This window comes from Cyrtonyx montezumae, unplaced genomic scaffold (assembly GCF_038088225.1).
Source record: "Cyrtonyx montezumae isolate F1298 unplaced genomic scaffold, pur_monq_1.0 scaffold_48, whole genome shotgun sequence".
Lineage (NCBI taxonomy): Eukaryota > Metazoa > Chordata > Aves > Galliformes > Odontophoridae > Cyrtonyx > Cyrtonyx montezumae.
Window position 1 is genome coordinate 713407 of NW_027072054.1, and position 26370 is coordinate 739776.

A 26370-nucleotide genomic window follows, 5' to 3' on the forward strand; every position below is an offset into this window, starting at 1 on the left:
CCCCACACTCATGATGATCCCTCCAATATTCTCATGGAATCTCAGCCTTCCTAACCTTCACTCCCAGGCTCTGGATTTCCTTACCCACTTCTATCCCAGACTTAAAAACAGTTTCTTCCCAGTGAGTGGTTTAATCTTGATGTGCCATCGATGTTATCCTGGCAGCTAGCACCCAGATCTCTCCTGCACACTAATCTCTGCTTCTACTAGCCTACACACTGGGGACTCCCACATGAGAAAGAGAGCACAGTTTCAATCTCACATAGAGAATTCAAGACTTGAGAAGAAGACAGAATGGGCTGTGTTGGTTAGGCACACAGATCTTCCCAGCAGGTGCTCTGAATGGAAATTTTTGTCCTTTCTCCTCTGCACTGCATCCCTTTACTTCTCCCATTGCCACTTTTCCCATTCCTTTGACCCTTCCCCTAAGCATTCCTTTAAAATTCTGCATGGATCACACAGGCCCCTCTAGAAATCTCAGGCTCATCTTCACACTTGTAGCTCCCTTACAGTACACCAGTGTGGGACTGAATAGTTCTGGGCTCGGTCTTGTCTTACTATTTGGATAGAGATTGATGCCATTCTTTCCTTTTTTATCACTTTCCCTTCTATGTGCAATTCCCTTTGAACAGAAACAGGACTTGATCCACAGCCTTCGTGAGCCAGAAACCCTCACAGGCAACACGCCTTGAAGTAGATATCACTTGATGGCGTCTGTGACACATACATGACCTAAACATGCCTAACTCCATTGGATGGCTAGCACTGCGGGAGAGATGTTCCAATATCAGTAATGACATCTTGGGAGGGGTCGCTCACGAGATGAGGTCCCAGCGGGAGGAGCGGCACCGCCCCCTGCGGGCCCGGACGGCACTGTGCCTCCGTTCTGCCCCGCCCGCCGCGGTTCGTGCCCGGCCGCAGCCCCGGCTTCGCTTCCCGTGGGTTCACGGCGCAGTAATACACCGCCGCGTCTCCGAGCCGGGGCCGGGCGAGCCACAGGGCGCTGGAGCGGCTGTCTGTCGACACCGACAGCCGCCCCAAGGGTTCCGGGATATCCTTTGAGCCTTTAACGGCGCTGACGAGAAATGCGGGGCCTCGGCCCGGGAGCTGACGGTACCAGTGAGTGTAGCTTGATTTTATGTTGGGATGTGAGCAGGTGATGTTGATGCCGGTGCCCTCGCTGGTCTCTGCCGACGGCTCCTGCTGCACCTGGGCTCTGCTTACAGCCACTGCCGAGAAGAAAAGAAGAAGCAAACTCAGAATATCCCTTTGCAGGAATTTCAGGTAAGAAGAGAGAACAAGAGGGGAAAGCGGTTGGAAAGAAGTCGGACAGCCAGAGGCGAACCGGGTCCCGGTCCCCCGCAGCCCCTCGTCCCGGCCCCGCCGGCGGCAGCCCTGCGCACCCAGGAGCACCGCGGCCAGTCCCGCCAGCCCCGCGGCCCGGCACTGCCGCATTCCGCCGCTCCGCCGCCCGCGCTGCGCGGCCCCTGCCAGCTCCGGCTCTGCTCCTCCCCGTACCTGCCACCGCCTCCAGCTCCGCCCCGGGGTGCGCCCTTTGCCGGCATCGCTCGGGCCTGGTCCGGGCTGCGAATGTTAGTCGCCTGTGTGCGGTTGGCGGGATTCGGGCTGCTGCGAACTGGGCTTTACTCGTCCTTCTGCGTAGCTCGGGGAACGGGCTCGTGAGCAGAGAGCTGGGAACGGTTAAGAAAGGAAAACAGCTGCTGGGGGATGTAGTGATTAAAGCTGCCTCCAATTCCTCCATCAGAGAAATAGCACAATGAAAATGATAGACCCTGAAGGCAGAGTCACACAGAAGAGCAGTGAAGAAAGGATCTGAGAATGTAAAAGCAGTTTTATCTTATAATCATACAATGACATGGGTTAAAAAAGACCTCAAAGATGATCTAGTTTCAACCCCCTGCCATTGGCAGGGTCGCCAACCTCTGAAGCAGGCTGCTCAGAGCCATCTACATAGATATATGCTAAGCATGATGTGATGATGTGGAAAAAGGGGTGGAATGTTGTGGTTTTGTGGTTTTGATGCCAGCATTCCACATCAGGACATCACGCTGGGAGTTAAAGAGCTGATGCTCTGGCGGGGTGCGGAAGAGGACTGGAGCTGTGGACTGGACACCAAACTCTCTCTGGCTCGGCGTGCTCTCTTGGCTGCCGCGGAGATTCAGCACGTGTGCTTCCCCTGCAGTTTTTCTAACGTAAGCTCTCAGATTTGGTTTGGAAACTTTTTTTCTCTCCTTAGATTCAGTAAAGTTACCATTCCTCCTTAAATCGCTGCCGTTGTTTTTTTTCTTTTTTGACCCTTCAAAAAGGGTCTCGGTACCCTTCCCTCATACCCCTCCGCTCCCCCCCTCCCCCACGGCTCTGCTCGGGCGGCCGCGTGGCCACCGACAGTGCGGTTTGGTTTTTTTTTTCTTCCGGGTGCCCGCTGTGCTAGTGCCGCTGGCCATGGTTCCCCTTCCACCCATCCAGGGTGGAAAAATTCTTCAAGAAACTACGACCGTCCTCAACTACTCCAGGAAATGTTAAGAGGATGTGTCAAGCCTGGTCTTTGTGAAAACGTGACTCGTGTCTCTGCTTCTTTCCTTTCTCTCCTTATTCTTTTTTTTTTCTTTTTCCTTTATTTTATTTTTTCCTACCCTTCAGCTCCTGTGTGCTAAGAGGCACCTCAGAACCAACCTGTACCCTTTCAAAAAGGCAGGCCCTAGTCCTGCATGAGCTCAATCATGGGATTGGATGAATCCTGCAGTGTGGAGCCTCTGCTCAGAGTGACCTCGTTTTGCGCTGTAAACATTCATTAAGGATTTCTGCGTCTCCTTTGAGCTTTTGATGTTACTTTACACAGTGTATGGCCTCCAGAACTTCCAAGGGAGAACGGCTTTGCTCTTGGTGGGTGTAAGATGAGTTTTTAAGGAAACTCTTCTCCATTCCAAGAAGAATGGAAGGGTGTGACACACCACAGAGGCTGCTCTCTTGGGCACAGTCCATTGCAGCTGAAGATTTCTCAGCCTATGGTAGACATGTGCATGCACACAGGTGTAGTTACATCAGTATGCTCACAAATGCACTTGCAAACAATGAACAGACAGAAACCGAAGCCCATGAACACTTCAGGTATGTGTGCACGCTCATCACTCGTGCTTATGCACAGAAATATATGAAGAGGCAGGGGCTGAGTCCATGGGGAGCTGACTGTGGAGAAACTGGGCACCTTTCTGGCAGGGCAGTGCTGCAGTACTCTGAGATGGAGAAGTCTCCAGATGAGATGACAACACGGGCTGCAGATGTGCAGGGACAGCCCAGTGAGAGTAGGCCAAGAAGATAAAGCAATTTCTCTGGAGGGCAGCTGGATGATGAAGAGAACTGAAACCCACCAGTCCAGCCCATCATACTGGTGTTATGGTTTTATGATTTTTATTATCAGCATTCCACATCATAACATCATGTAGTGCACTGGGAGGACTGCTGCAGTCCTATGACTGTCAATAGTTCTGGTTTCTGTCTCAAAAGAGAAGAACTACAGCTCCCAGAAGACTTAACATTTCCATTTCCATTTTCCATTCAGAGGGAAAAATAAAACTGCTTGGGAGACATGGGATGCTCTTTCTGCTCATCTCCATGCTGTGCACTCCTTAGCCATCTTGCCTTAAGCATTAGAGCAAGGCCTTTGGTTTTTGGACAGTCTCATTTATTTGATTTATTAGTTTTAATTCCAATTATATTGTATTACATTGTGTTATCTTGCATTCCACTAGCGTATTTAGTAAATCAGTTTTCTCCCTTAGTGCACTGCCAATGTTTTGTTTCCCTGCCTCTCTTCCTATCTTTTTCCTATCCCTCTTCCCCTTTTTCAGTGGTCTGGGACCATGGGTCCTTTCATCCTCTGACATGGAACTGGGCCTTACTGGACTTAACTGTGACATTTTTTGGTTCATTGGCCAGGGAAAGTACCTCTCTGTACTCTCAGAGAGCTTTGTTAGGAAGCTTATCTGTATTGCAGGCCTCGTTCACAGGCCTTGAAGTTTGGGCTTATTGCCAGCATTCAAATTGAGGTTTTGATGCTACTTTCCACAGTGTGTGACCTCTAGAGCTGCACAGAGACCATGGCTTTGCTCCTGCTAGGTATAAGATGGATACTTAAGGAAATCCTTCTACATACCCGGGAGAATGGGAGGTTGCAATGCACTACGGATGCTTTTTCTCTGTCACTGTCCTTTGCAACTGAGAAGATATCCCTAGCTATGGCAGAACAAGTGGCTGTCGGCCTTTGCCTTGCAGTGTTTCTGTCCATAGCTACCCCAAAAAGACCTGTAAAGGAAGAACACAACCTCTTCTTTGCTTAGAGGAAAAGTTATGACTATGTGGGATGCCATGGGCGCAAGCTACCCTGATGGATCTTAGGAACAGGGCTCCCTGCGGGGTCTCGGCTCCCCGCAGACCCCGTCATGGCCCCTTTGACGGCAGCCCCACGCACCCAGGAGCACCGCGGCCAGCCCCGCGGCCCGGCAATGCCGCATTCCGCCGCTCCGCCGCCCGCGCCGCGCTACCTCCGCCAGCCCCGGCTCTGCTCCACCCCCATACCGCCGCGGCCGCCTGCTCCGCCTCGGCGCTTCGCCCTTCACCGGCCGTCATTCGGGGGCTGGTCCGAGCTGTTCGAGTCGATTCGCTGTGTTTCGGTTGTTTAGGAATGGCATCTAAAGGAATCTGTTCCAAAACACATCGTTGTGGAAGGAGTGGATTTCCCCTGGATTTCCCCCGCCCGCTGCCCCTGGTGCTCCGGCACTGGCCGAGTGAGCGCGGCACCGGGACGGCACAGCTCACACTGCCGGGTGTGTCTGGGGACATCCCATCTGTTTGGAATTTTTTTTTTTTTTGAACCGGGAACTTTTGTTGAGACTCCGAGAGAAAAAGAGAGTCTGTGTCCTCTGGAAGATGGGACAGGCTACTTGGGGTGACTACAGAGAACTGGCCAAGATTTGCAGGCAGAAAATTAGAAATGCTAAAGCCCAGATTGAACTTAGACTGGCTACTGCTGTAAAGGAGAACAGGAAACCCTTTTACAAATATATTAACAGCAAGAGAAAAACTAGGGAAAATTTCTCTCCTTTACTCGACAAATGTAACCACAGATGATAAGGAAAAGGCTGAGGTTCTCAATGCCTTCTTCACATCTGTCTTTAATAGACAGAACAGTTGTCCACAGGGTACTTGCCCTGACCTGGAAGTCCGGGACGGGGCGCATAATGCACCCCCTGTTGTTGGGAAATGGCTGCAGGAGCAGGGAGGTCACGGTGATATGTACAATCATAGTTTGCACTGCAGCACAGACTATACTCATGGAAAAGTATTAGATGTTGATAGGAGGTCATGATGCTCCTGGGCCAAGTGACAAACAACTCAAAGAGGACATGAACTGCTTCAGCTGAGCAACCCAAGTTGCCAAGATGTCTATGGGAAACTTCTGTGATTATGTTGTTCAGCCTGCTTTCAGTGAAGAAGGCTTCACAGGACTGTTGATAATTGTAACTATAGGTATTTTTAGAGTAAGCTGTCCTTGGTAGTCTATTCTGTTTAGCTAGCAGGTGTTCCCTTTGGGCTCTGTGTTATGCACTGGCCACGCTGATACGGTGCTCAAAGGAAACTACACTGTTTGAACCTTGAGAAAAATAAAAGCAGGAGACGGTCTGTGGCGAGTGGGAGAGGAAAAGTGCACTTTGAACAGGGGACGCCCTGCCAGCACTGCCTTTCACATTCACTGCCGACGCATTCCTGCCTGGTTTCTTAGGATTAGTATGATAACAAGAGTTACCTCCCTCAGGATGGTTTCTCACTGCTGTTAATTGTTGGGAACTGCTTAAAGTTGTCTTTCTCTGAGGCTCTCAGCCAATGATTGTGTGCTATTCTCTATACGCCCCTGTCTTAAACACTATAAGAATAAGGCTGTCTGGGTAATGAACTGAAGCCTGATCATTCATGTATTGAGTCCTGTCGTGCTTCCCCGCCTGAGAGCAATCCACTCGGACCCTGATATCCGCAGCACCCTGTGATCCAAGCAGAGACGGTCAGAGATCTTCTCCTCCATCTGAACTGCCACAAGTCCATGGGGCCAGATGGGATCCACCCAAGGGTGCTGAGGGAGCTAGCAGAGGTGATTGCCGAGCCACTTTCTGCCATCTATCAGAATTCCTGGTTATCTGGAGAGGTCCCACAAGATTGGAGGCTTGCCGATGTGACTCCCATCTACAAGAGAGGCCGTAAGGAAGACCCGGGGAACTACAGGCCTGTCAGCCTGACCTCGGTATCAAGGAAAGTTATGGAGCAGATGATCTTGAGGGAAATCACACGACACGTGCATGGGAACAAGGGGATCAAACCCAGCCAGCACGGGTTCACCAAGGGCAGGTTGTGCTTGTCCAACCTCATCTCCTTCTATGACTGGGTGACCAGACAGGTAGATGAGGGAAAGGCTGTTGATGTAGTCTACCTGGACTTCAGCCTTCGACACGGTCTCCCACAGTATTCTCCTGAGGAAACTGGCAGCCCGTGGTGTGGACAGGTTCACCCTTCTCTGGGTGGAGAACTGGCTGGAAGGCCGTGCCCAGAGGGTAGTGGTTAATGGAGTTAAGTCCAGCTGGCGTCCTGTTACGAGTGGTGTTCCCCAAGGGTCAGTTTTGGGGCCCATCTTGTTTAATATCTTTATTGATGACCTAGATGAGGGAATTGAGTGTACCCTCAGTAAGTTTGCAGATGACACCAAGTTGGGAGGATGTGTCAAACTGCCTGAGGGTAGGGAGGCCCTTCAGAGGGATTTGGATAGGCTGAACAGCTGGGCTGAGCTCAATGGGATGAGGTTCAATAAGACCAAGTGCTGGGTCCTGCACTTTGGCCACAATAACCCCATGCAATGCTATAGGCTTGGGGCAGAATGGCTTGAAGAATGTAGAGAGGAAAAGGACCTGGGGGTGTTGGTTGATGCTCGGCTTAACATGAGCCGGCAGTGTGCCCAGGTGGCCAAGAAGGCCAACAGCATCCTGGCCTGTATTAGAAATAGTGCAGCCAGCAGGAGCAGGGAGGTGATCATCCCCCTGTACTCAGCTCTGGTACGGCCGCACCTCGAGTACTGTGTTCAGTTTTGGGCCCCTCACTACAAGAAGGACATTGAGGCCCTGGAGCGTGTTCAGAGAAGGGCAACAAAACTGGGGAGGGGTCTGGAGCACAAGTCTTATGAGGAGCGGCTGAGGGAGCTGGGATTGTTTAGTCTGGAGAAGAGGAGGCTCAGAGGAGACCTTATTGCACTCTACCACTTCCTGAAGGGGGGTTGTGGTGAGGAGGGGGTGGGCCTCTTCTCCCTGATAAATAATGACAGGACGAGAGGGAATGTCCAGAAGTTGCGCCGGGGAAGATTTAGATTAGACCTGAGGAAGCATTTCTTTTCTGAAAGAGTGGTCAGGCACTGGAATGGCCTGCCTAGGGAGGTGGTTGAGGCACCGTCCCTAGCACTGTTCAAGAAGTGTTTAGATGAGGTGCTAAGGGATTTGATTTAGTAGTTGGGTAGGGATAGTGATAGGAGAATGGTTGGACTATATGATCTTGTAGGTCCTTTCCAACCTTATGAACCTATGAACCTATGAGTGAATGTGTTTCATCTTGTCTGTAGTTCCCTGAGTCCTGTTCCTTTCTCCTTCTAAAGACACATTTATTGTATCTTCTATCCTTGCTGTGAGAGCTTTTCATCATCTGTCTTGATCCCTGAGAGCTGACAGAGAGCAGCAGCACAATCATATCAATCAGCCAGATGCTCTTGAATGCATCGCACCTCATCTCAAGGGTACAAGCAAGTCCAAATGGGTTATGTGCTACATACCATCTTCTTTCTTCATAGGAAGTGCTGCTTCATTGCAATGAATTCTGTGAATAAATCTCAGATATCATGTAGGTCTTACTCAAAGACTTAACATGAAAACAGAGGAAAAATAAGCATTAATTATGTGTCTCCCCTGAATCCCTAAAATGGCTTGGCAATTACCTCTGGCAATTTTAATAAAAAGTAGTCCTTGGCCTCAGCTCCAGAAAGCCCGAATCCTGTCACATAATCTCTTGGTCTCAAAACAGTCACTGTGGATGCCGAGCACTGCGAGTGATATGTTCCATGTCAGCAATGTCAGCTAGGGCGGGGCCGGACACGAGAAAAGGAGGTCCCAGCGGGAGGAGCGGCATCGCCCCCTGCGGCCCCGGACGGCACTGTGCCCCCGTTCTGCCCCCGCCCGCCGCGGTTCGTGCCCGGCCGCAGCCCCGGCTTCGCTTCCCGTGGGTTCACGGCGCAGTAATACACAGCCGCGTCCCCGAGCCGGGGCCGGGCGAGCCACAGGGCGCTGGAGCGGCGGTCTGCCGACACCGACAGCCGCCCCGGCGGGTCCGGCACCTCCTTGGAGTCCTTAAAGGCGCTCACGAGGAATGCGGGGCCTTGGCCCGGGAGCTGACGGTACCAGTGAATGTTGTAGCCCGTCTGAATGTTGGGGTGTGAGCAGGTGATGTTGATGCCGGTGCCCTCGCTGGTCTCTGCCGACGGCTCCTGCTGCACCTGGGCTCTGCTCACAGCCACTGCCGAGAAGAAAAGAAGCAGCAAAATCAGAAAATCCCATTACTCCAACAGCAATTTCAGTCAAGAAGGGAAGAAGGGAGGGGAAAGCGGACGCAAAGAAACCGGGCAGACAGACGAGAGCCCGGTCCCGGCCCCCGCAGTCCCCGTCCCGGCCCCGCCGGGGTCGGCCCTGCGCACCCAGAAGCACCGCGGCCAGCCCCGCGGCCCCACACCGCTGCATCCCGCCGCTCCACCTCCTCCTCGAATCTGACGCCGCCGCCAGCTCCGCCCCGGGGGTCCTTCCCGCCCTCCTCGCGAGGGGCCCTATCGAGAGAGATTCTAAGTCCATCGCTCACTTTAGGATGTGTTGTAATGGCATGTAAAAATACGTGTTCCAAAACACACAAGAGTTCACATGAGGAAGGAGTGAATGGAGAACCGTTGGTCTGTAGTTCCCTGAATCCCCTTTCTTTCTCACGCTAGCAATGTGTTTGATGCATATTTTTCTTTCCTAGCTGCTAAGGCCATCCCTCAACTGTTTTGTCTTGCCCCTGAGAGTCGACAAATTGAAACATCTCAATGACATCATCCAACCAAATGCACTTGGATGTGTCCAAACCCTTCTCAAGAACACGAGTATGTCCGAGAGGATTAAGCTCTCCTCAAGGTTTTCTTCCTTTATGGGGTGTAATACATAATTTCCATGGGTTTTGTGAAAGTTACTCATAGACGTTGGAGTTCTGACTATAAGGCTGATAAAGAAAAAAAGGAACAAAAAGTATTAATTATGCTACACGTTTACTTCTCATTACAGCCCTTTTCTCATAGTCCCATGAACACACAATCTCCTTAGCTTTCTTTTTGCTGCCACAGTGGACTTAAGGACACCTTTTTCATTATTGTTCCCTGGCTAGTTTTTAACTCTGGCTCATCTGTACTGTTCCTGGCTGTGCATGGGCAGTGCCATGGTTTTATGAATTTTGTAATCAGTATTCCATATCATAACATCATGTGGTGCACTGGAATTTAGGAGGTTCATGCTCTTGTTCCATGTATTGTCATTAGTTATGGGTATCCCTGTATCAGAAGAGAACAGCATATCCCAGAGGACTTTTCACTCTCTCTTACAATTTTACATTCAGGGGAAAAGACAAAGCATTTCACAAGTCATGAGACCTCCCTCTTCTTTCACTGCTTGTCCCCGCAGTGTGTGTGGTTGTCTCTAACTGTTTCACCTTCAGCATTAGAGTAAGGCCTTTGGTTTTTGGACAAACTCCCTCTCATCATATTTAATTTATTAGCCTCATTTTCATTTATATTTTATCATATTGTGTTATCTTGCATTTCAATATCTTATTTAGTAAGTTAGTTCCATCCTCAGATCATTGCTGCTCTTTTGTTTTTAGGCTCATCTCCCTACCCTTTTCCCTTTCTCCTTCTCCCTTTCCTGGGGAGTAGATTAATGGGTACCCCCCCCCCCCTCCCAGAATTTGCCAGTGAAACGGCTTGAACTGTCAATAAACCACTGGCAAGGAGCAGTGTCTCTGAGTTGCTCACAGTTCCCCTGCCTCTTTTCATTTTCCATTGCTCCAACAGCAGTCTGGGGCGGGGGACACATGTCCTGCCCTATACAGCAACGAGACTGTATTGAAGGCATGTTTACTGAGCAGTGGGTTCACATAAGGTGGGCAGGACTTCTCAACCTTTCTCTGTGTACATTAAGCTAACCCCACCCTTTGGAACTACTTAGTCTTGAGGAGAGCTGTTCTTTCCTGGCCTGGAGAGACAGGGAGGGGTGAACATCACCCTTCTAAAACATGCTCAGTATTACGGTGGGGAATTAATCTCAGGATCATAACTAGTGTGAGGTGGTCGTCCTTGAAGCGCGAGATCAGCAGTATTAAAGGGTGACAGTTTAAGGCTTTGAAAAGAAAAAGAGACTGAAGATACCAACGTTTTCATTTCTGTGCCTGCGCTGGGAAGCATCTCTGCCAGGTTTGATCTGAGGTTGTTCAGCTATGCTCAGGCTCCTTCTGGACACTGCTTGTCTTGTTCATGGACAGTTCATGGACAGAGCAGTGGAGAGCGGCCCTGATGTGACCAGAAAACGTGTTGTTCTGTGGGACACACAAGTCACATGAACACTCACCTACTCATGAATACGTGCAGAATCATGCAAACATCTATACCCACAGGCACTTGCATAAATCCAGCACGCAGACTCTAACTTTTTCATGCCGATATCCTACTAAGGAGACTGATATCTTTTCACTTTGCTGGATTCTTCCAGCACGTGAGGTGAGTGTTCTGCCCACGCTGATGCATACTGCCTGGAAACGCATGGGCCTTTCTTTCTGCCACTCCAAAGATGACTTTCAGAAGGAATGGGAATGAAATAAATCAGGATGTGAAAAGTAGCAGCACAGGAAACCAACACAGAGACCATATCATTAGCTGGGATGTTTTGCATTCAAGAGGATCTTGTCAGAAAATAATCACTGCCGCAAGAGATGCTTCTGGAAGTGGGGCAGCTGGAGTCCATTATAAAAGCCAAGCCAGCTCCTTGCCTTCTCATTCGCTTCTCTTGCCTCCTTCTTCTTGGGATCAAGGTGAGTGTGAAGCCCCTTCTTGTGCTCTTCATTCTCCTAACAGAGTTTTGAGCTCAGTGGAACTCTCAGCTGCTTTTAGCTGTTTTCCATGCCTGGCTCTGCTTTTCATGAGAGAGAGAAGTGGGGAGAATATTTCTCATGGGTGACGGCTGGGCCTGTAAGGAGGTGGCTTGCGGGCTAGCGTCTAGGCAGTAACTGGATAGGTATCAGTGGTGTTACTCGGCTCTACCAAAAGGGAAACAAGAATCCCTTGTACATCTGTAAATGGTCTCTAGCTCCAAGCACTGCATGAGCATTGATTCCCTCATAGCGTGGTGATGGGTTGCTTCATATTATTGACATATTTTTCTTCCTTTTTAGCTCTTCCTCCTCCTCTGCTAGGTGCAACTGCATCCTCGAGACATGTCCTGCTGTGACCAGTGCGTGCCATGCCGGCCCTGTGGCCCCACCCCTCTGGCCAGTAGCTGCAATGAGCCCTGTGTCAGGCAGTGCCAGAACTCCACCATCGTTATCCAGCCCTCTCCCGTGGTGGTGACCCTGCCCGGACCCATCCTCAGCTCATTCCCGCAGAACACCGCCGTGGGATCCTCCACCTCCGCTGCTGTTGGCAGCATCCTCAGCTCTGAGGGAGTGCCCATTACCTCTGGGGGCCTTGACCTCTCCTGCATTTCCAACCGCTACTGTGGCAGAAGGTGCAACCCCTGCTAAAGATGCAGGACACTCACCCAGACAAAGACACCTAGGAACACTGAGGATGGCACTTGTCAGAGCTACTAATGTTGTGATGCTGATTTTCCCCAGCAAGACAGATCCCATTATGGCACCTCTGTCAGCACCGAGGAAGTCTACTGACCAACATTTTTACTCACTCTTCCTATCTCATATCATTGTTGTCTTTTCCCTTTAGAGATCACTGTTAGTACCTGCCCAAATGAGCCCTGAGTGACCTGCTCGACCCTCTACAACACTGGCCTGGGAGGTAGGGCTCAGTGGCAATGCAAAGAGGAACAGATTATACTCTGCCCTTGCTGCTGGCTGCACTCAGAGTATCCACTTGGAGCGACTTCATTTCCTTCCTCAGGCTCAATAAACATTTCCTGCATCCTTTATTCTGACTGCCCATGCTTTTTTTTGTTGTTGTTGTTTTTCTTTTTCTTTTTCCGTCTGCTTATATGTGATCAAACGATTAAATTTGTTGATGAGGGTGAAGGAATTGAGTGCACCTTCAGTAAATTTGCAGATGACACCTAGTGGTTTAAAAATGTTAATCTTCCTGAATTTACTACTGTGGGACCCAGACAGCCTCAAACACTGTGCTGGAGCTAACTGTGTGATCTTTAACAATACCATGTGCCAAACCCAGCTCTTTGGTTACAACAACTCATGCATGGCTACAGGTTTGGGGTGGAGCTGCTGGAAAGGTGCACAGAGGAAAAGGATCTGGTTGTGTTGATTGACAGCCAACTGAACATGAACCAGCAGTGTGCTCAGGCTGCTAAGAAGGCCAGAAGCATCCTGGCTTGTATCAGAAATAACATAAGCAGTGGAACAATAGATGTGATCATACCCCCGTACTCCACAAAGGCAAGGCTCCACCTTGAGCACTGTATTAATTCTTGGCCCCTCATTACGAGGAAGACCTTCAAGTCGTGGAGCATGACCTCAGAAGGGCGATGAGGCTGTGAAGTCTTATGACAAACAGCTGAGTGCACTGAGATTATTCTGGAGAACAGGAGGTTCTAGAGTGACTATACCTCTTTCTGCACTTTCCAGAAAAGTGGTCATAGAATGTTGAAATATGAAAATGTTGGCCTCTTTTCCCAGGTACTTAGCAATAAGACAAGATGTAATGACTTCAGTCAGAAACACCAGTCTCCTTCTTCCCCTAGTGAGTGCCAGAAATACAGTCACAAAACAAAGCAGAACCCCAGAGTGGAGGAGCCAGACATGTGGCCAGGGAGGGCCCAAGGTCACTGGAGATATTGACAATGGGGGGAACAGAACAGTCTGAGCACCAGGACAGCAGTTTCACAGGGAATCTACTCTGACGAGATCTCTCCTTCCCAGTTCCAGTCAGACTGGCTGAATTTCCATTCTTCATAGGGCTAAGATGGAGCACACTTTACGAAGAGTGGATGAAGAACTGTGTGTTCCGGTTAGCCTGGAGTCTTAAGGGTGCATGGGGTAATTTCCTGACCCCATGTGTATGACAGCTGTAGACAGAAGCCCATGGTATGTCCTTGCTCCATCTCTTCTGGGCCAGAGCATCGAGGCAGCAGGGCCAAAGGAGTCTGAAGGGAAGTGGCTGAGGGAGTCTGAAGAGAATGTGTGCGTGGTGTTGCTTACGGCCACTGTACATTCCGTGGAAGAAGGCTGGCAAATGCTAAACCATTTTGTCTAGGCATGTTTTTTAAGGGAAAGATTTTCAAAGCATAGCAAGATCATGTTTTTCCTCCACAAGGATGATGTAAATTGATACTGGAGATCCCCACTCTCCCTCAGGGTGTGTGCAAATCCATTCTGATCTCCTGCTCTTAATCCAAACCAAAGCAGTGTGGAAGAGCTGCTGCTGGGAGGTCTTAGGTTGCATTTGGGGGATGATGGCAGTGCCAGATTCGGACAGTGTCCCAGAGGCCAGGCTCAGCATCACTGTAGAAATGGACAATGATATTCCTGCTGCAATGCAAAATATTGTGTATGCCAATCAGAGGGCAACAGTGAGAAGATTAGGCATTCAGTAATACTCAGATGACTGTACCTTTCACCAGGAAACACAAATGTTTCTCCTGATGACATAAAAATTCTCCAGAGTTTTTGGAACAACTGTATAGCAGATCTCCATGAAGATGAAGTTGTTGAGGAAGATGCAGATTGGCATCCTCAGGTGCCTTTCACTTCCCACAGTGACAATCCGAGAGGATTAAGCTCTCCTCAAGGTTTTCTTCCTTTATGGGGTGTAATTCATAATTTCCATGGGTTTTGTGAAAGTTACTCATAGACGTTGGAATTCTGACTATAAGGCTGATAAAGAAAAAAAGGAACAAAAAGTATTAATTACGCTACACGTTTACTTCTCATTACAGCCCTTTTCTCATAGTCCCATGAACACACAATCTCCTTAGCTTTCTTTTTGCTGCCACAGTGGACTTAAGGACACCTTTTTCATTATTGTTCCCTGGCTAGTTTTTAACTCTGGCTCATCTGTACTGTTCCTGGCTGTGCATGGGCAGTGCCATGGTTTTATGAATTTTGTAATCAGTATTCCATATCATAGCATCATGTGGTGCACTGGAATTTAAGGAGTTCATGCTCTTGTTCCATGTATTGTCATTAGTTATGGGTATCCCTGTATCAGAAGAGAACTGCATATCCCAGAGGACTTTTCACTCTCTCATACCATTTTACATTCAGAGGAAAAGACAAAGCATTTCACAAGTCATGAGACCTCCCTCTTCTTTCACTGCTTGTCCCCGCAGTGTGTGTGGTTGTCTCTAACTGTTTCACCTTCAGCATTAGAGTAAGGCCTTTGGTTTTTGGACAAACTCCCTCTCATCATATTTAATTTATTAGCCTCAATTTCATTTATATTATATCATATTGTGTTATCTTGCATTTCAATATCTTATTTAGTAAGTTATTTCCATCCTCGGATCATTGCTGCTCTTTTGTTTTTAGGCTCATCTCCCTACCCTTTTCCCTTTCCCCTTCTCCCTTTCCTGGGGAGTAGATTCATGAAGTTACATGAAGATACATGGGTACAAGCTCATGCTTCTCTTCTGAGACAGGCAATGGAACTACAATCTGTTGAACTGCGGAATTTATTCTTTAACTCCCCGTGCACTACATGGTGTTATAATGTGGAGTGCTGATATCAATAATCATAAAACCATGACTGTCCCCATGCACCAAACCAGGCTGACTCATAGTCATAGACTAGTTGGATAGTTATGGATTTGAAAGGTGGTCTGCTTAGTGGATAAGCTGTGTTTGATGGTTTCACTTGAGAGTTGCAGTCAATGGCTTGATAATTAGTTGGAGAAAAATGAAAAGGCATTTTGCACGGGTCAGAAGGAGTTGAGTGCACATCCCAGCAGATGGATAGTTTTGCAGGGTTGAAAGAACTCTCAAGCTGATATTGAAGTCAGTCAGAATAGACCATATTTTCATGTGAATGTCCTGCTGTGGTCATCCTGAATGGAACAGTGTGGGTGACATTTCCACAGAGATTTGTCAAATGCATAAGAAAATCTTTCAGCATCTCCTCTCTACTAGGAGATTTCAGATGGAGCCAGGGGAATCGAATTGTTGCTGAAGACGTGTACCAGCATCATTAGGTTCTCTAGAAATGCCCACTCAGGAAACAGTCCAACAACATATCCAGTGTGGGACTATGTCGAAGGCCATGTCCAGAGAGATGATATCAGTTGCCCTTTCTTGGTCCACTGATGCCACCACTCCATCATAGAAGTCCAACAGATTGGTACAGCCCTTGGTGAAGCCATGCTGGCTGTCTCTGATCACCTGCTCATCCCTCATGTGCCTTTACGTGTCTTCCAGGAGGATTTGTTCCATGGTTGTCCCAGGCACAGAGGTGAAGTTTACCAGACATTAGTTCCCCAGGTCTTTCTTTCTTGATTACTTAAAAATTGAAGTATTTCCCTTCTTCGCTTTCGAGAGATACTGCCCGACAACTGCAATTGTTCAAACACAATAGATTTTAAATCCTTAAAGCAATGACTAAGATACCAAGAAAATTCACAAATCTCCTGCACTTCAGGAGGTCAGACATGGGCTTCTTCAAGGATCTGCTTACTAGAGTACCACGGAACAAGGCTCTGAAACAAGCAGGGACCAAAGAAAGCCATTTTCTATTTAGGAAACACCTCCTCCAAGGTCAAGAGGAGCGCACCCCAGCAAATAGGAAACCAGGCAGAAAAGACAGAAGGCCTGCATGACTCAATAAGGAACTCCTGTCCAAACTCAAAGACAAAAAGGAAACCAGTCACACTGTCCTCTGTAGCTTGCAAGATCATGAGTAGATTGTCCTGAAACCTACACAAAAGAATATGGAGAATAGGGAGGTGATTGGGGATTGTCAGGAAGACATCCTAATGGCTGAATCTTGCCTGAAAAAAAAGCAATGACCTGGAATTTTGTTGGTGGGTTGTAAGGGCTTTAGGAGATCTCACTCTCTCACTGCTGAAATGAACACCAGTAAACCCCTCCTTGGTATGCAGGTGGAGTTTGTGAGATCTCTCCCTCCCCCATTAAATGTACCTGCTGTTGCTCAAAAGCTTGGTTGACTATCACAAGATAAGGAAATCAGTCTGGAGAAATTTTGTCTCACATTTGCACTGTGGCCTCCTCCAGTTGTTCCTTGTCTCCTAACTCCTTTTAAATCTTCTATCAAGTGTTTGGAACATTAAATCGCAGCAGAAAACCCACACACACTGGAAGGCAAGGAACAAATGGCCATCTGAATGAGCTGAAGAGGCAGGGAAAGAGAAGGACAAGGCACATCCTCATATAAAGGAAGACTTGTGTACTAATCTGATGCTTTCTGCAGCTTATCCTGAGGATGGTACTTCAAACAGACCCACTGCATTGAACCAGGCTGACATCACTTGCATGCTCCAAACACATCCACTACTGCCACACCAGTGCAATTCAGCCCTATAAATGTTTGGGCCTTTCATTGCAGTGCTTCAAAGAATCGTTCATTAGAGAATGGGCATGGCATAAATGTGGAAATGAAGAGGTAGCACTGCAGGAAACCAAAACACAGCATATGTAATGAGAAGGGACAGCATACATTCAAGGTTAGCTGGTCAGACAGTAACTGCCAATATCAATGATGCCTGTAGACCTGAGGCAATGAAGGACTAGGAAAAAGGCAGCCAAATTCGCAGCTCTCCCAACTACTTCTCTTGCCTACCTCTCACTGGGAACCAGGTGAGTGTGAAGTCCCCTCTCCTCCTTTTGCTAAATGGAACTTTGCCACATTAAAAATCTACTCAGGTAGTGGAAGTCCATGGTATGGGAGACAACAGAGCGGATAAAGTCTGCGTAGAGAGTGCTTACGACTCAGCGCATATGGCTTTTAATTGATACAGTCAAAGTGAGTCTGCCTGGGCTACACTGCTCTTTGTAGCACTAACATAGTGAATGAAGGGTTTTGACCTTCTTTCTCAGCCTTCTCCTGCAGCCCTAGCAGTTGTCTTAGCATCTTTCTGAGAAGCTACTCAAGCTGTGCTGAATATATCCTCATTTGTACTTTCTTCTATCCCTCTCTCTCAGCTATATCTCCATTTTCAAGACATCCTGCTACATCCAGTGCGTGCCATGTGGCCCGAACCCCTCTGGCCAGCAGCTGCAATGAGCCCCATGTCAGGCAGTGCCAGTATTCCACCATTGTCATCCAGCCATCTCCCGTGGTGATGACCTTGCCCGGTCCCATCCTCAGCTCTTTCCCGCAGAACATTGTTGTGGGATCCTCCACCTCCGCTGCTGTTGGCAGCATCCTCAGCTCTGAGGGAGTGCCCATCACCTCGGGGGGGTTTGACTTGTCCGGTTTCGGTTTCGGCAGCCGCTACTGTGGCAGAATGTGCCTGCTGTGCTAGAGCCGCTGGCCATGGTCCCCAAGAAATTCTACCAGAAACCACGAACATGGCACTGGAAGAAGAAGGAGTCTTCCAGCCACTGCTTTCAGAATTCCTGACCATCCTCGGCTAATCTAGGAAACACTGAATGGAAGAGGCAAGCCTGGGTTTTCTGACAACCTGACTCATGTCTCTGCTTCTATTTCTCTACTCAAAACTCCCTTCACGTCTATTTGTGCTCCCCACGCCCCCCACCACCCACATTCTCCGTGTTACGGAGGTCTGTGAGGCTCCTCGAAGCCAACCACGTCCTCTGCAAGAAAGGCAGTCACTTGCCTTACATGAACTCAAACATGGGATCACGCGTATCCTGCACTGTGGTGCCTCTACTCAGTGTGACCTGGTTTTCCTCTGTAAAAATTCATTAAAGATTTCTGCATCTCATTAGAGCTTTTGTTGTTACTTTTTCCATGTATCAACTGCACAGCTGCCCAGGGAGAATGTCTTTGCTCTTGGTAGGTATAAGAGGGATGTTTCATGAGGCCCTTCTCCATTTCCAGAGGAGTGGGAGGTTGTGCTACATTGCAGAGGCTCCTCTCCTGGGCATTGCTCATTGCAGATGAAATGGATACCCCTGACTGCAGTACAGCACGTGGTGTTTGGTCTTCGTCTTGCACCGTGTCTGACCAAATCGACCCGCTTTGAACATTCAAAGAGAGAACACAACCTCTCCTGTCCTTCAGGAAAAACTAGGAGTATCTGGGAGACCAGGAAGGCAAAACACGCTGCAGGCTCAGAGGAAAAGTGCACTTTCTGTTCACAGCAGTGATGCACTGGGCACATAGGTGAGGATAAAAGACAGAAAAGAACTGTGTGGATGCCCCACTGCTGCGAAACACAGCTCATGTTGTCAGTTATGCCGTGCTGCCCACCTCAAACATAGGTATGCCTGATTCGTACAGGTTCAATGAATAGCTGCAGGTGCCGTGCTCATTCATCTCGTGAACTCAGGGACCCGCACCCCGGTCAGGGCGGAGTTTGGCAGCCCTAGAAGCAGCGCCCCCTGCGGGCCCGGACGTCACTGTGTCCCCGCCCCGCCCGCCGCAGTTCGTGCCCAGCAGTAGCCCCAGCTTCGCTGCCCGTGGGTTCACGGCGCAGTAATACACAGCCGCGTCCCCGAGTCGAGGCCGGGCGAGCCACAGGGCGCTGGAGCGGCGGTCTGACGACACCGACAGCCGCCCCGGCGGGTCCGGCATCTCCTTGGAGTCCTTAAAGGCGCTCACGAGGAATGCGGGGCCTCGGCCCGGGAACTGACGGTACCAGTGGATGTAATCGGCCTGTATGTTTGGGTGCGAGCAGGTGATGTTGATGCCGGTGCCCTCGCTGGTCTTTGCCGACAGATCCTGCTGCACCTGGGCTCTGCTCACAGCCACTGCCGAGAAGAAAAGAAGCAGTAAAATCAGAAAATTCCATTGCTCCAACAGCAATTTCAGTGAAGAAGGGAAGAAGGGAGGGGAAAGCGGACGGAAAGAAGCCGGATAGCAAGAGGCGAACGCGGTCCCGGACCCACGCAGCCCCCGTCCCGGCGCCGCCGGCATCAGCCCTGCGCACCCAGGAGCACCGCGACCAACCCCGCGGCCCGGCACCGCCGCATCCCGCCGCTCCGCAGCCCGCGCTGCGTTGCCCCGCCAGCCCAGGCTCTGCTCCGCCCGCTCCACCTCCTCCTCGAATCTGACGCCGCCGCCAGCTCCGCCCCGGGGTTTCTTCCCGCCCTCCTCGCGAGGGGCCCTATCGAGAGAGATTCTAAGTCCGTCGCTCTCTTTCGGATGTGTTGTAATGGCATTTAAAAATACGTTTTCCAAAACACACGAGAGTTCACTTGAGGAAGTGAATAGACGTTGGAGTTCTGACTATAAGGCTGATAAAGAAAAAAAGGAACAAAAAGTATTAATTACGCTACACATTTACATCTCATTACAGCCCTTTTCTCATAGTCCCGTGGACACACAATCTCCTTAGCTTTCTTTTTGCTGCCACAGTGGACTTAAGGACACCTTTTTCATTATTGTTCCCTGGCTAGTTTTTAACTCTGGCTCATCTGTACTGTTCCTGGCTGTGCATGGGCAGTGCCATGGTTTTATGAATTTTGTAATCAGTATTCCATATCATAACATCATGTGGTGCACTGGAATCTAAGGAGTTCATGCTCTTGTTCCGTGTATTGTCATTAGTTATGGGTATCCCTGTATTAGAAGAGAACTGCATATCCCAGAGGACTTTTCACTCTCTCTTACCATTTTACATTCAGAGGAAAAGACAAAGCACTTCACAAGTCATGAGACCTCCCTCTTCTTTCACTGCTTATCTCCACAGTGTGTGTGGTGGTCTCTAACTTTTTCACCTTCAGCATTAGAGTAAGGCCTTTGGTTTTTGGACAAAGTCCCTCTCATTATATTTGATTTATTAGCCTCAATTTCACTTATATCATATTGTGTTATCTTGCATTTCAATATCTTATTTAGTAAGTTATTTCCATCCTCAGATCATTGCTGCTCTTTTGTTTTTAGGCTCATCTCCCTACCCTTTCCCTTTCCCCTTCACCCTTTACTTGGGAGTAGATTCATGGGTACCCCCCCACCCTCCCAGAATTTGCCAGTGAAATGGCTTGAACTGTCAATAAACCACTGGCAGGGAACAGTGTCTCTGAGTTGCTCACAGTTCCCCTGCCTCTTATCGTTTTCAGAAATCTCCAGAATTCCTGATGTCCAGCAATACTGCCCTTCTGTCATTTATTTGGATTACCCAATACTACACTCAGGATAACACACTGATATGCATACAAGCCTTTGGAGTCCTTCTGCAGCATTGCAGGTGTCAGTCCATGCCAAGGGAAACTAACAGCCTAGACTCAAACAGTTAAACTGCTACCAAAGAGTGGTGTCTCCTTCAAGCTTCACACAACATTTCTCCATCCTATAGTCATTAGGTTTGAGTTCAGGCATTTCTGATGAGCATCCCCAGTGGATCTTGTTTATGATCTCTAGTGAGCAGGGGGGCTATACCTCTTCTGAATGTGCACGTCTGTGACTAAAGCAAGAGCCTCTTTCCTGTTCAAGGATATCACCATCTTCCAGCCTCAACCACCCTGACTGCCTCTCTCTATGAAATGTTTGCCATAACCACCACCTGCCGTGCCTTCCTTTCTTTGTGTTGTTCAGGTTTTAGTCTTAGACTCTGGGCACCCTTAAAGAACAGCTGAGCACCTGAGAAGCGCAGACATCCTGAAGGGATCTGGGTGTGCTGTCTGGCAACTGGCTCACTGAGGGCTGACATTGTGTCCTGGCATCCAAGACGTCCAACACGTTTAGGATGCATTGAACACCCCATAGCCAACTGGTCAAAAGAGGTTATTCTGACAGTATATTTAGCTTTGATTTATCCTCACCTGGAATAATTTTTGCATTTCTGTGCTCCGCAACGAATAAATCATTTGAAGGAGTACGAAGTGGCCAGAAGAGGGCAGCAGAGCTGGTACCGGGGTTGGAAGGCATATCCTGTGGGGAGAGCCACAGTTAGTGTATAGCCCATATCATGTCTTGCATGGGATGTCTTGCATTCAAGAGGAGCTTGTCAGAAAGTGATCTCTGCTACAAGGAATGCCTCTGGATATGGGTGAGGTTCGGTCCATTGTTAAAGGCAGTTCAGCTGCTTGCTCTCTCATTCGTTACTCTTGTAACCTTCTTTTATAGAACCAGGCAAGCATGAACTCCCTGCTTGTACCCCTCATTCTCTGTAAAGCGATCTCAGCACAGTGGACCTCTGATTTGCTATGAGTTCAGTTCTATGTCCAATCTTGGAGCTGCTTGTCATGGAAGAAGAAAATGGGGAGAAGAGGTGGCACAGAGGGAGGCTGGGCCTGTACCAAGCTAGGGCTTAAGCAGTAGCTAGATAGGATGCAACGGCTCTCTCTGGGTCCTGGCTTGAGTTGATCATAAAGTCAATGACCAACCCTGTAAAGATTCCAAAACTCTGCACTACATGTTCCTTGGTTTCTTCGGGTTGTGGCTAAAGGCTGCTTCCCAGGCATCCTCATTTTATGCTTCCTCCTGACCTGAGGGAATAAAAGAAAGTACATTTAGAGTAGAAGCTGTGGAAAAGGATAAACAACATGAGAATGAAAGGCTGGGAACCAAGCACACTTCCACAAGAGAAGGAATACAAGCTCAAGTGAGCTGTGGGATGGGAGACCCTGATTGGAGGAAGAGTGCATGGCTCAGAACGGACTCATGGAGCTGACCTTCAGCAGAGACTTTGCAGAACTAGGACGATACTGCAATCCAAAGTAACCTCCTCTGGGATGTGTTTTGCAGAACTTAACCGCTGGGAGTGATTTTAGAGTTGTTTTTTCTTGAGGTTTTCTGCCAATGTGCAGATTGTGTGCCATTTTCTATAGGCCCCTGTCTTAAGTGCTATAAAAATGAGGCTGTCTGGGTAATAAACAGAGCATTCGTAGTTAAACATACTGGTGCATGTCATGTCTCTGGCTGCTACATCCGACAACACTGACCCATTTTCCTAAGTGCACCTCTGACATCAAACCATATCCAGTTGAGACCAGAGCCAGCCATGCCAGTCCTGTGGCCAACCCCTCTAGCCAGCAGCTCCAATGATCACAGCATCAGGCAGTGCCAGAACCCCACCGCTTCCATCCAGCCATCCTTCCCATGGTGGTAACCCTACCCAAACCCATCCTTGGCTCCTTTCCACAGAACTCTGTGAGATACTCCATCTTCACTTCTGTTGGCAGCATCCTCAGCTGTCAGGGACTGTCCATCACCTCGCAGGGCTACTGTGGCATCCCCTCCTGTGTCTTCACAGGAGAGGTGCTCCAGTCTTCTGGTCATCCTGGTGGCTCTCCTTTGTATGCTCCTAGAGCTTGACATCTTTCTTGTGTTGAGAGCCACAGACCAGGATTCAGTACTCTAAATGGGGACAACAATTACCTCCCTCACCCTGCTGGGCACGTCTCTTTTGATGCTGCCCAGGATAACCTTGGTCTTCTGAGCTTCAAGTGCACGCTGCTGATTCCTGTTAACTTTTTCACTTACAAGGATCCCTAAGTCTTTCTTGTCAGGGCTGCTCTCAAGGAGTTCTTCTCTCAGACTGTATGCATACCTGGGGTTTCCCCAACACAAGAGCAACACCTTGCACTTGGCCTTGTTGAATCTCATTCACGTTCATATGGGCCCATCTTTCAAGGTTGATCAGGACCCTTTGGATGCCATCCCTTTCTTCTATCATATCAACTTCACCACTGAGAGTGGTTTCATTTGCAAACTTGCTGAGGGTGCACTCAATCCCAACAACTCTGTCCTGGGCAAATATGTTCAAGGGCACAGGTGCCAAGACTGAAACTTAAGGGGATGCCACTTGCCACTGGCCTCCACCTGGACATGCAGACAGAGGAAAATAAAATAGATAGAGGATAACAAGAAAGGCTTTTTTCAGTATGTCAGCAGTAACTAGAAAGCTATTGAAAATCTGGGTCCCCTGCTAAATGTGGGGTTGTTCTGGGCCCGGTCCTATTCAATATCTTCATCAATGGCCTTGATGAAGGGAAAGAGTCTGCCCTCAGCAAGTTTGCTGATGATACAAAGCTGACAGGAATGACCGACATGCCAGAAGTCTGTGCTGCCATTCAGAGAGACCCGGACAGGCTGGAGAATTGGGCAGAGAGGAACCAGATGAGATTTAACAAGAGCAAGTGAATAGTCTTGCAGCTAGGGAGAAATAACTTCATGCACTGGTACACTTTTGAGAATGACCTGCTGGAGAGGAGCCCTGAGGAGAGGGACCTGGGTATCCTTGGACGTTAACAGGTTGGCTGTGAGCCAGCAGTGTGCCCTGGTGGCCAAGAAGGCCAATGGCATCCTGGGGTGTAATACAAGATGCGTGGCCAGCATGTCAAGGGAAGTGATTCTTCCCCTCTACTCTGTCCTTGCAAGGCCTCGCCTGGAGTACTGTGTCCGGTTCTGGCCTCCCTGGTACAAAAAGCACAGAGATCTCCTTGAAAGAGTCCAGCAGAGGGCTACAAAGATGATAAAGGGCATGGAACACGTCTCTTATGAGGGAACACTTAAAAATGGAAATGTTCCCTGTCTTCACTCACAGGAGATTTTGCCTGACAACTGCAATTTTTAAAATTAGATTTTAAATCCTTAAAGAATTGAGTAGGGCAACAAGAAAATTCACAAATCTCCTGCAATTCAGGAGGTTACACCTTCACCTCTTCAAGGCTCTGCTTAGCAGAGTACCACGGAACAAAGCTCTGAAACAAGCTGGGACACAAGAAAGCCATTTTCTATTTAGGAATCACCTCTTCCGAGCTCAAGAGCACACCCCAGCAAATAGGAAGCCATGCAGAAAAGACAGAAGGCCGTCATTACTGAATAAGGAACTCCTGTCCAACCTCAAAAACAAAAAGGAAAACAGTCACTCTGTGCTCTGTAGCTTGCAAGATCACAAGTAGATTGTCCTGAAATGTACACAAAAGCAAATGGAGAATAGAGAGGTGATTGGTGATTGTTTGGAAGATGTCCTAATGGCTGAATCTTGCCTGGAAAAAGCGATGGCCTGGAATTTTGTTGGTGGGTTCCAGGGGTTTAGGGGATCTCACTCTCTCACTGCTGAAATGAACACCAGTAAGCCTTCCATGGCATGCAGGTGGAGTTTGTGAGATCTCTCCCTCCCCCATTAAATGTACCTGCTGTTGCTCAAAAGCTTGGTTTACTATCACAAGATAAGGAAATCAGTCTGGAGAAGTGTTGTCTCACATATGCAACGTGGCCTCCTCCAGTTGTTCCCTAACTACTGCCTCCTTTATAATCTTCTATCAAGTGTTTGGAACATTAACACGTTTGCTTCATCCTTGGGATGAAGCTATATCCCAATAGAAAACCCACACACAGGGGGGAGCCAAAACGTTTGGTCATCAGAGGGATTTGAGGAGGCAGAATAGGTCAAAGTACATCCTCGTGTACAGGAAGCCTTGAGTATCCAGCTGACGCTTGAAGGAGCTTATCCTGAGGATGGCACTTCAAACAGCCCCACTGCACTGAACCCCACTGACATGACTTGCATACTCTGAACCTGAGCATACCTGAGTTGAGTCATCTGCCACACCAATCCAATTCAGCTCTACAAATGTCTGTACCATTCATAGCAACACTTTACAGAATCCTTCATTAGAGGATGGGCATGGCATGAATCTGGAAATGAAAAGGTAGCACTGCAGGAAACCAAATCACTGCCCATATAATGAGAAGGGATAGCTTGCATTCAAGATTAGCTTCTCAGAAAATTATTGCCTGCGTCAGTTGTGCCTCTATAGCTGAAGCAATGAAGGACTAGTATAAAAGGCAGCCAAATTCCCACCTCTCCCATCCATTACTCTTGCTTACCTCTCGCTGGGAACCAGGTGAGTGTGAAGCCTTCCCTCCTCCTTTTGCTAAATGAGACTTTGCCTCAATAGGAATCTATTCAGGTAGTGGAGTTCCATGCCATGGGATTCAACGGAGGGGATAAAGTCTGCATAGAGAGTGCTTGCGACTCAGCTCATATGGCTTTTAATTGATGCAGTCAAAGTGAGTCTGCCTGGGCTACATTGCTCTTTGTAGCACTGACAGTGAATGAAGGGTTTTGTCCTTCTTTCTCAGCCTTCTCCTCCAGCCTTAGCAGTTGTCTCAGCACCTTTGTGAGAAGCTACTCAAGCTGTGCTGAATATATCCTCATAAGTCTGCATAGAGAGTACTTGGGACACAGCTCTCTGTAGAGCCCTGGCATAATAAAGGGGTGTGACCTTTCTCACCCATCTTCTCCAGCCTTAGCAGTTGTCTTGCTATGTCTGTGAGAGGCTACTCAGACTGCCCCTCACATACCATCATGCTCTACTTTCTACTATCCCTCTCTCTCAGGTATAAACCCATTCTCAAGACATGTCCTGCTACACCCAGTGCGTGCCTTGCCGGCCCTGCGGCCCAACCCCACTGGCCAGCAGCTGCAATGAGCCCTGTGTCAGACAGTGTCAGAACTCCAACGTCGTCATTGAGCCCTCTCCCGTGGTGGTGACCTTGCCCGGTCCCATCCTCAGCTCTTTCCCGCAGAACACTGTTGTGGGATCCTCCACCTCCGCTGCAGTTGGCAGCATCCTCAGCTCTGAGGGAGTGCCCATCACCTCGGGGGGGTTTGACTTGTCTGGCTTCAGCAGCCGCTACTGTGGCAGAAGGTGTTCAACGTACTAGTGCCACTGGCCATACTCCTGGAGAAATTCTTTGAAAAACTGGGAACATGGCACTGGAACAAGAGGGAATCTACCAGCCACTGCTTTCAGAATTCCTGACTGTGCTCAGCTAATCCAGGATATGCTTAATGGAAACAGCAAGACAGGGCTTTCTGACAACCTGACTCATGTCTCTGCTTCTATTGCTCTACTCACCTACCTACCTTTTTCATCACTTTTAATTCTGTTCCATACCCCCCAATTCCCCTGTGTTCCTGTGGTCTGTGA

At 48.8% G+C, this 26370-nt stretch overlaps 2 protein-coding genes and 2 gene segments (V, D, J or C); 1 reads left to right on the plus strand and 3 right to left on the minus strand.

Annotated features, from left to right (window-relative positions):
- LOC136055762 (T cell receptor alpha chain MC.7.G5-like) overlaps positions 1 to 26370 on the minus strand; it is a 178767-nt gene that overhangs the window by 127356 nt on the left and 25041 nt on the right. The window lies entirely within an intron of this gene.
- LOC136055783 (T cell receptor alpha variable 4-like) lies at positions 760 to 1486 on the minus strand. The segment is given in 2 exon segments: positions 760 to 1229; positions 1404 to 1486. Coding segments are annotated over 2 exon segments (522 nt in total).
- On the minus strand, positions 8177 to 19458 carry LOC136055784 (T cell receptor alpha variable 4-like). The segment is given in 2 exon segments: positions 8177 to 8616; positions 19416 to 19458. Coding segments are annotated over 2 exon segments (483 nt in total).
- LOC136055735 (feather keratin Cos1-1/Cos1-3/Cos2-1-like) lies at positions 11107 to 11950 on the plus strand. Its single transcript, XM_065747602.1, has 2 exons — positions 11107 to 11205; positions 11587 to 11950. Exons 1-2 carry the CDS (start codon positions 11107 to 11109, stop codon positions 11911 to 11913), a joined length of 426 nt encoding a protein of 141 aa, XP_065603674.1. The 3' UTR covers positions 11914 to 11950.